Raw genomic sequence first — 15,113 nt, 5'->3', positions numbered from 1 at the left:
TAATTAGGTATGTACTTTTTTTTTTTTAAGGATTAAAACCGAATTAAAACCAAAGCCTGTTTTGGACCTGATTTAGAAATCATTCCAAAAACCTATTGTGGCATTGAAAGGGTTAATGCTCAAAAACTAATTGGGATTTTTTTTCCCCCAGCAAATTTGGAAATGAACTGAAGCCGCTCCCTGGTGTGAAAGCTGAATCCAGCCGCCACCTGCAGGATCAGGGACCAGCACTGCCAGATGCTCCAAAGCCTTTGATTTCCAGTAGCGATTTCGGCCACATTTAACTCATGTGACATGAACTAACTGGAATAGCATATTCAATCATCCTTTTTTTATTTTTTTTTTAATACAAACTCGGCTTTTCTGCTCACTATATATGAAACAGCTGCAGGAGATAGACTCATTCAGACTCACAGCTTGGGCCCCGGTTTTCTTAATGGCTTCCATGATGGCATCCATGTTGAGGTAGCTTTTGCTGGTGGGAGCTGGGCCAACACAGACAGCTTCATCCGCCATTTTCACATGAACCTGAAGAGACAAAATTCTGCATTAACAGATGCTCCCAGCAAAAATAATTACCATCACCCTAAAATATGCACACAAAATTACAAATCTGATCATTTCGAAGATAATTAACATACCAGAGCCACTTCTAAACTGTATACAGGAGAACAAACATTATGTGGGGGGGAAAAAAAACTCAAAAGCTAGGTTAACCTCCATTTCTTTCATTCCAAACCTAAGCCTGTCAAAATATTTAACGCTATTTCCGAAACACAGTAGAGCAGATGAAATAAAATTGCTGCAAACAATTCAGCTTCCTATACTGATCATCTATATGTAAATTCTCGGGCTAAACTACTTTGTTACATGTAACCAGGGCAGCCTAATATCTTAATACTTAATAACAAACATTCATGGCCAGTTCTAAGCAGGCTCCCCAGGAAGTTGGGGATAATTAGAGCGAATTGAATGAAGGGATGCAGTGAGTGTCCCTGCACAGCATCAGGTCGGCACCATGCGCAAATTAAAGCTTAGGACTAAAGAGTTCAATATCACTACACTTGAACCAGAAAATCTTGAGAATTATTTAAACAGGCCAATGTTTGATTCCTGGTCCATTGTATTTTTAGTCAACAGAATTCATATACGCATTTTCAGTCAGAAATTCACAACTATTTAAAAGTTTTCCCAAAGTTCATTCCAATCGTATCATCAATTCATGTTCTTCCTATCCAGACAATTAAATACCAGTATGTTTGCTGAAACAGATAATACAATCTTAAAAACAGTCACTTATTTAATTTCTGAGTCTATTTTTTTTTTACTGAAAATTGAAGCATACACAACTTTTTCTGATTGTCAGTTTGGTGAGCACTTTTAATATTGTCCATTTGCGAAAGGATAATGGGCATTCAAAGTGCATCTTTAGAAATGATCAAACTATGAGCACAAAACTAAAAGCAAGCTACACAGAAATAATGTCATTTTCACCCTTCTTAAAATTTTGGCCTAGTTCCAAATTACAGATTTTTATCCTGTTCCAAAATAATTCAATCTAATGTATAGACAATACTAAACATGAGCTACTCATATTTCAATTTAGAGTGTTTAAAATCATAATTAGGTAGAATCTTCTTTTTAAATATAATGGACTTGCAAAATCACCAACTGAAAAGGGAAATAAAACTACTAAGAAAATTCCTCCTGGTTACTCAAGGTTCAAGGGAGGGGAGAGGAAAGGGGGGAAAAAAGCAAAAACCCAAATACAGAACTACAAAAAAATGAAGCAACCCAGACATATGGCAACAATTACTTCATTTAGAAGTTATTACTTGGCTTCCATACTTAAACAGTGTCTATTCAAAGTGAAAACCATGATCCTCTCTGATTAAAAACTTTCTCTATTCTTTGTCCTGGAAGAATAAAAGAGCCAAGAGAAATGGTCCCATCAGCATATGGAACTCAAAGTGAAAGGAGATACTTCGTGCCACTGACTGGCTGGCTACATGGCTAGTACTAATGGATCCACCCATTGCAATAGGTCAGCCCAATGTGTGACTGAAGGCATGCAGTAACAAGAGACCCCGGAGAGTCAAAAGATGAATAAAATCCTGTTCACTGTGATTCTAAATATTGCCATACCATTTCAATTCACTGCAAACATAGCTCAAGTTTTAAACTTCCAAAGGAGAGAATTCAATTACTTTAAGGGAACAAAACAAGGATGTAAAATTACCATGCCTACATTGCTCTGTTACCCAACTTCAAAAATGCGTTTGACTACATTGTTTCCACATCAGCCCGGGGAAGCCAACTGGAAATGAAAGATCATGTAGTAGAGTAGGTGCCAGCTAAACGAAGCACACAAGTCAGAGGTAACTACTCCAAACATATGGTGCCCCTTGAAAACTATTTAAGATTTCACTGCGATTCACCTTCCATATTCTCCCTCACCACCCTTGTTTTCAGGATCCTTTTTTATAATAATAATGGCATTTGTTAAGTACTTACTATATGCCAAGCACTGTTCTAAGCATTAGGGTTCATTCATTCATTCAATAGTAATTATTGAACGCTTACTATGTGCACAGCACTGTACTAAACACTTGGAATGTACAAATCAGCAAGAGATAGAGACAGTCCCTGCCCACTGACGGGCTTACAGTCTAATCCGGGGAGACAGACAGACAAAAACAATAGCAATAAATGGAATCAAGGGGATGTACATCTAATTAAAACAAAAGCAATAAATAGAATCAAGGGAATGTACATCTCATTAACAAAATAAATAGGGCAATAAAAATATATACGGTTGACATAAGGTAATCAGGTTGTCCCAAGTGGAGCTCACAGTCTTAATCCCCATTTCACAGATGAGGTAATGGGGATCCAGAGAAGTTAAGTGACTTGCCCAAAGTCACACAGCAGACAAGTGGCGGAGCCAGAATTAGAACCCACAAACCTCTGACTCCCAAGCCCGTGTTCCTAACACTAAGCCATATTTCTTCTCTAAACTGTATATTAGTTCATTCATTCAATGAACAGAGCGCTTACTGCGCACAACGTGTTTGGGAAAGTACAATGCAACAGCATTGGTAGACACATTCCCAGCCCACTGGTTGGGAATGGGTGACAAGAGATGATCCTCATAAAAATCAAGAGGTGCTATTCAATGCCAATGGTACTAAGGGAAGCAGCGTGGCTCTGTGGAAAGAGCTCGGGCTTGGGAGTCAGAGGTCATGGGTTCGAAACCCAGATCTGCCACTTGTCAGCTGTGTGACTGTGGGCAAGTGACTTCACTTCTCGGTGCTTCAGGTACCTCATCTGTAAAATGGGAATGAAGGCTGTGAGCCCCACATGGGACAACCTGATTACCTTGTATCTACCCCAGTGCTCAGAACAGTGCTCTGCACATAGTAAGTGCTTAACAAGTACCAATATTATTATTACTGATCCACATTTGGGTGCTTAATATATGCAGAGCACTGCATTGAGCACTTGGGGGAATACTACAGAGTCAGTAGACCTATTCCCCACCCAAACGTAGCTTACAATCTAGAAGGGGTGACAGACATTAAAATAAATTAGGGGGCTGGGGTGAGCACCAAAACACTTGAGGGGTTTATGGCTAGGGGAAATAAAGGACTTAATCAGGGAAAGCATCTTGGAGGAGATATAATTTTATGTGGCTTTTGAAGGCAGGGAGAGTGGTGGACTAGCAGATTTGAAGGGGGAGGGCGTTCCAGACCAGAGTTTGCTGCTCCCATATTGAGCTTGCCACTCCCATATCGTGAAGAAATATTTACTGAGTGCATGATCTCAAATAGGGAAGTGTGTATATTGTTGAGAATAGACAAAATATAATCCCTGCTCCCAAGGTATGTTGCCGGTCACATCTTTGGGTCACTGCTTTTTAGACTAAGGGCTGGTAAGTCGCACAGGGTTCTGAGTGGATAATCTAAATAAATATATGGGCGGTGGAAATTGTCGGTTTTTAAGCTAACCTCTTCACACATATACACAGTCAGTAGTATTTACTGCATCCTTGCTGTGTGCAGAGCACTATACAAAGCACTTGGGAGAGAACAACACAAAGGAATATGCATAGGTGATCTCTGACCACAAGGAACTTACAGACTAGTCGGGGAGAGACGCTAAAATAAATTGCAGATAGTACCTAAGTGCTGTAATGCTGGGGTATAGAACAATATCAAAGTGCTTTAAAGGCAACAGACAAGAGTGCATAAGCACACAGAAGGAAGGGCTAAGGGTAGAGTCATGATGGCTCAACTGGGGAATGCCTCTTGGAAGAGGTGTGATTTTAGTAGGGCTTTGAAGGGGTGGTCTGTCAGATAGGAAGGAGGAGGGAGAACCAGGCCAGAGGGAAGACTTGGGCAAGGAATTGGCCGCGAGACACAGACGAGATCAAGGTACAAGGAGAAGATTGTTGTTAGAGGAGGAGAGAATACAGACTGGGTTGTTAGTAGATCTGTGTGGTACTAACGCATTACCTGGAAATTAATCACCTAATTTCCAGCCTATCCCTACTTATGAGTCTCCCTTCTAATTACAACAAAAGAAGTTTGGTGACAATGGGAGAGGAGTTCATGAAAGAGTGCAAGATCGGAAGCGTACTAGGAAGAGAAGCAGTGTGTGGCCTAGTGGACAGAACACAGGCCTGGGAATCAGAAGGACCTGGGTTCTGATCCCAACTTCACCACTTCTCTGCTACGACACCTCGGGCTAATCACTTCGCTAGGTCTCAATCACCTCAACTGTAAAATGGGGACTAAGACTGTGAGCCCCAAGTGGGATAAGGACTATGTCCGATGTGTGATTGGTGTGTATCTACCCCAGCACGTAAAGTGCTGGCACACAGTAGGTGCTTAACAAATACTAGAAGGGAACAGCGGTGGTGAGATTGGTTTTGAAGCATTCGATCAGCTCTCCCTCCCTTAGCAAAGCTCGCTGATGTACGTACTTGTAAGTAAACTTGTCCACTGTGAACTCCCAAAGGCAAGATCCTAACCCACTGTTCTGGGCAGAGGGCCCAAGTCAAGCATTGAGAACAAACATTAGAGCATGAGATTCAGGCCTTCCCACTGGAAAAGGTAACAGCAGGCTGCAAATAAATCTAGACCAACACACACACACCTTAATCCCACAAAATCCCTTTCACCTTGAATGATTCAGCCCAAGGCACACAATTTTCTGTTATCTGAGATGTTTTTCAAGCAGGCTTCCATGGACCAGTCACAAGCTTGGCCGAGAATTGGGATTCCTTTCATTTTCCTGAATCAATGAACAGTCTCAATTGCACTTCTAAACCTTTCAGAGAAAGCCATACTTGACCCGGTGACTTTGTGAAACAAGCAGGAGTGCCTAAGAAAGTTTCTTCACCTTGACAGAATGTCTGTGTTTGCCAAGTTCAAACAACTGAAGAGTTTGTTTGTCTAGTTTTTTGGGGTTGTTTTAAGCAAAGAGAAGCTATTTTTGTGGGTTAGGCAAATCTGTGATTTCCCACCTGGTGCCAGAGTTCAGGGCTGGTCACGTCTTAAGAAACAGTAACACTGAGACAGACTCAGCCTGAAGTTCTAAAAAGGGTGTCCCTAAAATTTTCAGTGATATTTTATTAAAGGATGCATTTTTTTTTTTAACAGGATGTGGGCTCTAATCTCAGCTCCACCACTTGTCTGCTCTGTGACCTTGTGCAAGTCATTTCATTCATTCAGTCATTCAGTAGTATTTATTGAGCGCTTACTATGTGCAGAGCACTGTACTAAGCGCTTGGGATGAACAAGTCGGCAACAGATAGAGACAGTCCCTGCCATTTGACAGGCTTACGGTCTAATCGGGGGAGACGGACAGACAAGAACAATGGCACTAAACAGCGTCAAGGGGAAGAACATCTCGTAAAAACAATGGCAACTAAATAGAATCGAGGCGATGTACAATTCATTAACAAAATAAATAGGGTAACGAAAATATATACAGTTGAGCGGACGAGTACGGTGCTGTGGGGATGGGAAGGGAGAGGTGGAGGAGCAGAGGGAAAAGGGGAAAATGAGGCTTTAGCTGCGGAGAGGTAAAGGGGGGATGGCAGAGGGAGTAGAGGGGGAAGAGGAGCTCAGTCTGGGAACGCCTCTTGGAGGAGGTGATTTTTAAGTAAGGTTTTGAAGAGGGAAAGAGAATCAGTTTGGCGAAGGTGAGGAGGGAGGGCGTTCCGGGACTGCGGGAGGACGTGACCCAGGGGTCGACGGCGGGATAGGCGAGACCGAGGGACGGTGAGGAGGTGGGCGGCAGAGGAGCGGAGCGTGCGGGGTGGGCGGTAGAAAGAGAGAAGGGAGGAGAGGTAGGAAGGGGCAAGGTCTCTGGGTCTCAGTTGCCTCATCTGTAAAATGGGGATTAAGACAGTGAGCCCCAAGCGGGACAATCTGATTACCTTATATCTGTCCCAGTGCTTAGAACAGTGTTGAGCACATAATAAGTGTGCACTGACAGTGTACACAGGACTGTATTAAGTGCCCCGGAGAGTACGGCACAGTAGAGTTGATAGAGCCAACCCTACCCAGCGTGTTTTAGTGGAAAGAGCACGGGCTTGGGGAGTCAGAGGTCGTGGGTTCTAATCCCGGCTCCAGAATTATCTGCTGTGTGACCTTAGGCAAGTCATTTCACTTCTCTGTGCCTCAATTACCTCATCTGTAAAAATGGGGATTAAAACATGTGAACCCCACATGGGACAGTCTGATTACCCTGTATCTATCCCAGTGATTAGAACAGTGCTCAGCACATAGTAAGCACTCAACAAATACCATAAATATTATTATTATTACCCACAAAGAGCCTATACTCTATAGCAATACCCCTTTATCAGAACTGCAATTGCTCTGGGCTACCCCAAAGGCTCCTTAGGCCCATTAGCAAAGAAAAAAAGAAGCTCGAAGTAGTTGAACCTAAGCAGTTCTGGCAGAGAAAGGATGTGAATTGCAATGAGCAGAGAATATTGCTAAATACATCTCAGGAAGGGAGAGGGTGAAGGCTGGAGGAATGGCCCATGAGCTTCGCTGGAAGGAAAAAAATAAAGTGTGGCAAGGCAGGGGGTCTCTGTGACTGCTTGGTAAACTCCCATGAGATTCCCCCAGAAGAGCCAAAGATTCAAATGGTTTAAAAAAAAAAAACAAAGCAAAAAACAAAAAACAACAACAACAAAAACCTACTTCAACAGAACCAAACTTGCAGAATTTCACAATCCTTGTGTTCAGGAACCACATTCAATCATTATTAATAATTCTTTCCTAGAGAAGCAGCATGGCCTAGTGGACGAAGCACAGGCCTGGGAGTCAGAAGGTCCTGGGTTCTAATCCTGACACTGCCCCTTGTCTGCTGTGTAACCTTGGGCAAGTCACTACTTCACTTCTCTGTGCCTCAATTACCTTATCTGTAAAATGGGAATTAAGACTCTGAACCCTATATGGGACATGGACTGTGCTCAATCTGATTAGCTTGTATCTACCCCAGCACTTAGTACAGAGCTTGGCACAAAGTAAATGCTTAATATCACAATTCTTATGATTATCAATCTAAAGCTAGCCTAAATGCTCAATTACTCTCCAAAGAAAATAAAGGAACTTGATAGAAATTAGCTCAGTGTCAAATTGGAACCCCTGGAGAGGGCACCTGTTATCTCAAGAGGGAGGTTAAAAAAAAATCATTGGCTCTGGTTAGTAGTTCTACATGGCCAGGTTTGATCCAAGGATCATTGTTTATTTATGACCTGGTTAGGCATCCACCTCTGAAAAAATTTTTGTCTTTTCAGATGAATCGGAGGAACTTTCAAAAATCCAATCAATACCATTACTTATCCAGTTCACAACTCACAAGGTGTCAGAAAGGTTACAGAGCAAAAATAAAGCACCAAACCTTACACATTACGGTTGCAAAGGAATTTAATACATAATCAAAAAATACTGAAAGTATCCAATCTTTTAAACTACGCAAAGATACTCCCTTTGGACTTTTAAGATGATTAGTACGAGAGACCGTGGCTGAAAAGACTTGACTGTAGCCAACATTCCCTCCTACGCCCCATGCAAGAAAGACAATCCTTTGCTGTGCTTGCCCATTTGCTTCCTACAGTGCCTTGCGTAGTATTCAATTCTGCCACAATCGTTTCAAAACCTCTATTCTACAACAGAATACCCCCACATTTCTAATTATCACGTTGTAGGCTGGTCTGTCTGCAGCAGCTGCCTCCCATCTGTCTACAGCTATGCCACATCACCTGAGATTTTATCCCATTGTATCTTGAAAGAATTTCTTCTCTCTTCCCTGTTTATGTCCGCTTATGTCTCCCTCCACCACAACTCTCCAAACAGCATTTTTTTTTAGTGTTTATCAAGCCTCTACTTTGCACCACACACTTTACCAAGTGCTGGGGTAGATACAAGATGAGCCCATTGAGCACAGGGATAATAGTCAAGAAGGAGAGAGAACAGGGATCATTTCTATTTTCCAGAGGAAGAAACCGAGGCACAGAGTGATTCAGAGACTTGCCAAAGGTCACAGCAGGCAAGTGATCCTTGCACTGCCATACTATGCTTTAGAAAAATGGGTGGTTTAGCAAGTCACTTCCCCTCTCTCCGACCCTCTGCTCTTCCCCCTTCCCCTCCCTTCAACACTGTGCATATTTGAATATATTACCCCATTTATTTTGTTAAAGATGTGTATATCTCTATGAGTCTATTTATCTTGATGATGGCGCTGGACTGTTTGTTTTGTTTTGCTGTCTCCCCGATTTACACTGTGAGCCTATTACTGGGCAGGGATTGTCTTTATCTGTTGCAGAATTGTACACTCCAAGCGCTTAGTACAGTGCTCTGCACATAGTAAGCACTCAATAAATACGAATGAATGAATGAATGAATGAATGAATGAATCTGCTAGAATGCAGGATCTCACTGCTTATCTGACTTTGCCACCTGATAGGTTTAGCACATATAGAGCAATACCTGTTCAGCTCTAAAGGATGGATGGGGAATGTGTGTCAGGCTAGGGTATTAGGCATTTAAAGGTTGGACACTAATTAGGTCTGATTTCGGTTCGGAATCAATCACGCTGCCACACTGGAGTCATACCATCAGCCACCCAGAGAATGGAATTTCCTGATTAGGTTTGTTTACTCTATCGGATGGCTCGTGGACAAGCAATCTGCTACCTAGGAAGAAGGATCCAGAGCCATCACTCAATCCTACAGACCTAATGGAGGTCACTCGATAAGGGGCTTGACAAGTGTAAGCTGGTTCAAAAGCTTGGTCATCTTCAGGTTACTTTTCAGTCCACAGCACCGCCGATCCTGAAAAGCACTCCATAATCATCTGCAGGGTTCCTCACGTGAGCACTCCCGGAGTAGAGTCGTCAGCCTATAGCAGTTCCCATATAATGCGATCCAGCCGTGATATTTTGGGTTGAGCTGGAAGTTTCCCAGGGTTCTGGAATATGATTCCAGCTTCCACATTCCTTGTGGTACCTTCAAGCAATGCTGCCTAGGATGGGTGGATAAAGACCAGACTTATCACCCAAAGTTGCTGTACCCTCACAGTTGAAGGACAATGGTTCGGACAGGCACCCCATCATTGACCGCCATGCCATCATCTAGGATTTTGACCAAAATCTCAGATGGCCAAACTTACTAAATAGTTGTCAGACACCAAATCTGCTGCTGGTTTCCTCTTGTCTGTAAACTCACTGTGGTCAGGGAACATCTCTACCAACTCTGTTGTACAGTATCATCATCAATGGCCTTTAATATGCAATTACTATGTGCAGAGAGCACTGTTCTACGCACTATGGAGAGTACACTATAACAGAGTTGACAGACACGTTCCCTCTCTACAATAAGTTTACAGCCTATTGTACTCTAAGTCCTTAGAAGAGTGTTCTGCACACAGTAAGCATTCAACTACAGCTGACTGGTTTCAAATTATTTAAGACGCCCAAACAACTAGCCTATGAATTTATTCTCTGCACATCTCTTGTATTTAACATACTGCAAAGCTCATCCCTACTGTTCAATCAAACAATGGTATTTATTGAGAGCGTTCCCTGATGTGGGAAGATCTTCAACTGGCAGTTCCACAGCGTAGCTCCTCTGACTAGGGACCTGTATCACAACAACAGAAAGAAAGAAAGAATGGCATCACTTGTTAGCTCATGAGCTAGCTGGGCGTTGAGTCTATATAATAATTATGGTATTTGTTAAGCGCTTACTATGTGCAGAGCACTAAGCGCTGCAGTAGATACAGGGTAATGAGATTGGCCCACGTGGGGCTCACATTTTTTAATCCCCATTTTTACAGATGAGGTAAGTGAGGACCAGAGAAGTTAAGTGGCTTGCCCAAGGTCACACAGCAGACAAGTGGCAGAGTCAAGATTAGAACTCACGAACTCTGACTCCCAAGCCCAGGCTCTTTCCACTAAGCCACGCTGCTTCTCTAAATCACAGCACTGAGTGAACCCGTTCTTGCCTACCTTATTTCTTCAGTCTTGTCATGCGTGTGCTTTAACTGGTCTCAATGGAGAGGGCTTTGAAAAGCATCGGAGTATTGCTGGACTGCTTATTTAGCTACTAATACTCTTTGATTTCGGTACGATTCTGGTGTTGCCTGAAACCTGGAGTAATAATGAATATCTGGTAAATATTATCTCTAGCGTGACTTAGCGGAGAGAGCCCGGGCTTGGGAGTCAGAGGTCGTGAGCTTTAATCCCAGCTTCGCCACTTGTCTGCTTGACCTTGGGCAAGCCACTTAACTTCTCTGTGCCTCATTACCTCATCTGTAAAAAGGGGGATGGAGACTGTGAGTCCCACGTGGGACAACCTGATTACCTTGTATCTATCCCAGTGCTTAGAACAGTGCTTGGTACATAGTAAATGCTTAACAAATACCTTATTATAATTATTCTAGAGTCACAAAGTCATTGGATGTATTGCTACATGCAAATTGAGGGGTTTTTTGCTCCCAAGGGGCTCTGATTTTCTTTTATGATATTTGTGATTACCACGTGACAGGCACCTAACTAAGCACTGGTGAATATATAAGCTAATAAGCCACATGGGGCTCAGAGTTACCCTGTAAAGTATAAAATGGGAATTAACACTGAGGTGCAGAGAAGTGAAGTGCTAAGTGGCGGAGCTGGAATTAGAACCCAGGTCCTCTGGCTCCCAGGCCCGTGCTCTATCTGCTAGGCCATGCCGCTTCTCTCATTAATAATAATTATTATTTTGGTACTTGCTAAGTGCTACTTTGTGCCAAGCACTGTTCTATGCACTGGAGTAGATACAAAGTAATCAGATTATAATATCATAAATTTTCTGACATTCACTCCTAGGCTTGGTTGTCTGAAAGTTAATGTGTTGCAAAATGGCCCCTACAGTGAAACTGCATATTATTGGCATTCCACTCCTGTTTATTTATGTTCTACAGCATAAATCTGCCAAGAGCTTGGTGCATCGGCATTGCAATAAATTCAAATCAACAAGTGTCCGAGTGCCATGTATATCAGGTACGACTGTGAAATTTGCCACAGAGACAAATCTAATCTTATTTTAGTCAAACAGGGATATGAATTTTTATAACTGACTGGGCTGTGACCCTTTAGAAATATTTTCCAGTATCTTCTCTGAAGTGCCCAACTTAAATGAAAGTTAACTGCTAAGAATAATCAGACTTATTTCAACAGGGCCACGATCACCTGCAATGCCATCACACAATTTTTACACTTCAAACAGCTGTTGATACTGACCTCCTGACAGATGCCAATTACTGGAGTACAAATCTCTAATTAAAAAAATAAAGACAAACATTCAAATCCCTCGAGAAATGTCTTGGATTTCCACTTTTCAGAACAGGTCATCCTTCATAAGGACTAGGTCTCATGCTCCCTTGGAATCTGATATAGCGACATAGTACACAGTCACACTAAGTAGCAGCTAATATTTATGGTTTGAATATCCCACTGCTTTCATGAGATGGAAATCACTCCATTTTAAATAGCATTTTCTATATCGGGAATCAGCCAGGACTCAAATAATTATTAGACTTATAGGAGAGCTGGGCTCTTCCGACAAAGTAATCAAATCATAGTCCTTTATAAATCGGTATTACTTGTCAAAAATTGAATTTATCCAATTGACTCAAACTACATAAAGACACTCAGCAAGACAGACTATAAATAATTTGGCCTACAAAACAAGACTACGTGTTTTAGCAGGTGGTTCCCAAAAATTGTGGCATGGAAAAGTTGTGAATTAAAAATTAATTAAATGCAAATTTACTTTCAATTCACTGCTTTTAAGTCATTAAGATGACATATAAGTAAATGAGAAGCCCCACCTAAGCACAGCCCTGGCTGGGGGCCTGGGTATGCCCATATCATGGGTGAGAAGCAAGCACATATATCCTGCCTTGATTACTGAATTTTCATTCATTCAACCGTTTTTATTTAGCACTTACTGTGGGCAGGGCACTGTACTAAGCACTTGGGAGAGTACACTGTAACAGTAAACAAGACACATTCCCTGCCCACAAGCAGCTCACAGTCTAGAGTCTGTATCACTCTCTTTGCTGACCTCCCCGCCTTCCGTCTCTCCCCATCCCACTCCACATTTCACTCTGCTGGCTGGATCATTTTTCTACAAAAACGTTCAGTCCATGTTTCCCCACTCCTCAAAAACCTCCATCCACATCAGCAACCAACAGAAACTCCTTACCATAGACCTTAAAGCACTCCCTCACCTTACCCCCTCCTGTCTTACATTCATTCGTTCATTCAATCATCTTTATTGAGCACTTACTGTGTGCAGAGCACAATACTAAGCGCTTGAGAAGTACAATACAGCAATAAAGAGAACAATCCCTGCTTACAGTCTAGAGGGGGGAGACGTTTACTTGTATTAAACAGGCATCAAAATAAGATATATACTTATGTACATATAAGTGCTGTGGGGTGGGGTAGGTTCCTAGCACAACTCAACCCACACCCTTCATTCCTCCAATGCCAACATATCACTGTACCTCAATCTTGTCTGTCTCAATCAATGGTATTTATTGAGCGCTTACTATGAGCAGAGCACTGTACTAAGTGCTTGGAAGAGGGCAAAACAACAAAATTAGCCGACACATTCCCTGCCCATAATGAGCTTAGAGTCTGGGGGTGGGAGAGGAGAGAAGAGACATTAATATAAATAATTTGTAATATATAATTTAACAAAATGTACATAAGTACTGTGAGGTGGGGCGAAATATCAAATGTCCAAAGGTCACAGATCCTGTGACCTATCTTGCCACTGACCTAATAATTAAATATCAACAACTATGGGACATGTTAAGCACTTACTATGTGCCAAGAACCGTTCTAAGTGCTGGAGTAGAAACAAGATAATCAGGTTGGACACAGTCCTTGTCCAAATGGAGCCTATAATCTGAAAGTGAGGGAAAGAGGTGTTCTGCTCTCTTTCAAAGGCGAGGAAACTGAGCCACAGGGAAATTAAGTGACCTGCCCAAGATCACAGTGGGGCAGTGGTGGAACCAAACCTAAAATCCAGTTCTCCTGGCCCCCAGGAGATCCTGGTTCAACCCAGAACAGCCTCGGAATGGGGAGTAAAAAACAACTTCCATGTCACCGTTTCACAAGTAAAAATGCACATTCCACCTTTTGTGCATTAAGAATGTTTTCTGCATTAAAAATCAAAGCCTCGTCATCAAATGAAAATATGAACTAGTGTGCCCAAATACTCTTTGGGAAATAGGTATCCAATTTCTCCATCCTCTCTTCTCCACACTTTCTCAGTCTCAGAGGCCGGAGTCAGGAGATCAAAAGCTTCCATCCACGATGCCTTGTTCTTCCACCCTCGACTAGAAACGGCTGAAAGACAGGATGGAAGAAAAAGCAACCAGGGACTTGTGTTTGCCTTTAGCATTGTTTACTGGAAGCACTGCCTGCCCTCTTTATACCTCCAATCCTCATTAATTCCCTCTGGTTCACCTTAAGTAGTCTCCAGCTGTCTCTTACCCATAATGCTGCAAAAAGGAAAAGTGTCAATATAAATGATGGTTCTTGTTAAGTGCATGCTATGTGCCAAGCACTGTTCTAAGCACTGGGGTAGACACAAGTTATTCAGATTGGACATAGTCCAAGTCTCTATGTCTTCACACTACAGGCGGTCAGTTTGAAAAGGGGAGGGGAGGGAGAGAGAAAGAGAGTAAACAAGCAAGTGGGAGACAAATGTAAAACCCACAAACAGTAACAGTCACAAAGCAGGTGAAAAACTGAGCACTGCTTTTGCATCTTGAAGTACCAGATTTTGAGACTGGTTTGTTTCAAGTTATAAGCATTTACATCAACTATCTCCTCATGCCTTTCTTTAATTAATAGAAAGTATGTTCCACATAAAACAGTTCTTAATCAATGTCCATCTAAATCTAAAAGGATAGTTTCAACAGGCTGCTTGGTATTACAGTTTTAACAGATTAAGAGGAAACATTTGGGCGTACAGATGGGTCTATTTGTCTGCAATTGACTTAAGGATTTCAGAAACATGAGGAAACCTAAGTAACCTGAGCTCCTTCTTGTTCTCATTTGTTTCTACCTTTTAATTCTGAAAGGAAATGAAAGAGTTAATTGCAAATAGCCTCCTGCTAACTCCAATTCAGGATCAAATCCCACTTCGCTATTCCCCTTTCTGGCATACCGGTATCCTCTGCCCTTCCCTCCAAACACAAACTATTGGGGGGGTGCCTCTCTCCTTCTATCCTCCCTCCACCCCCGCACCTTTCAGCATCCTTAGGCAATCCAGGAAAGGCCCAAACGTGAGTTGCCTTCTCTGCTACATTTTCCATTTTACCTCATAGCTGGAGATTTCAAAGGTTGGGGGGGAGAGACACAAAAGATGCTAATGTAAGACTGCAGAAATGACTGGTACCAATATCAGAGCGAGACAAGCAACATTTCATCCTCTTCTCCCCCTTTTCCCATTACATTGAGCAAACTCTCCATTCCCCTCTCCACCATTCAGTTGGACTCCAAGCCAACCTACTCACTGTACCTCACGCTCA

The 15,113-nt window shown here is 42.3% G+C and overlaps 1 protein-coding gene across 4 annotated transcripts in view; it reads right to left on the bottom strand.

Moving 5' to 3' along the window:
* Positions 1-15,113, bottom strand: part of PCCA (propionyl-CoA carboxylase subunit alpha) — a 323,266-nt gene that overhangs the window by 263,894 nt on the left and 44,259 nt on the right. For 3 of the 4 annotated variants that reach the window (XM_029073673.2, XM_029073672.2, XM_029073674.2), the window contains exon 5: positions 415-528. In XM_029073673.2, coding sequence (XP_028929506.1) covers positions 415-528 — 114 coding nt within the window. Of the gene's footprint in view, positions 1-414; positions 529-5,580; positions 5,584-9,124; positions 9,129-15,113 lie in introns of those variants that run through there. The other variant, XM_029073675.1, reaches the window with a different exon arrangement.

The sequence above is a fragment of the Ornithorhynchus anatinus genome, chromosome 10 (genome assembly GCF_004115215.2).
Source record: "Ornithorhynchus anatinus isolate Pmale09 chromosome 10, mOrnAna1.pri.v4, whole genome shotgun sequence".
Taxonomy (NCBI): Eukaryota; Metazoa; Chordata; class Mammalia; order Monotremata; family Ornithorhynchidae; genus Ornithorhynchus; species Ornithorhynchus anatinus.
This window is presented reverse-complemented; position numbering and strand designations above follow the sequence as displayed.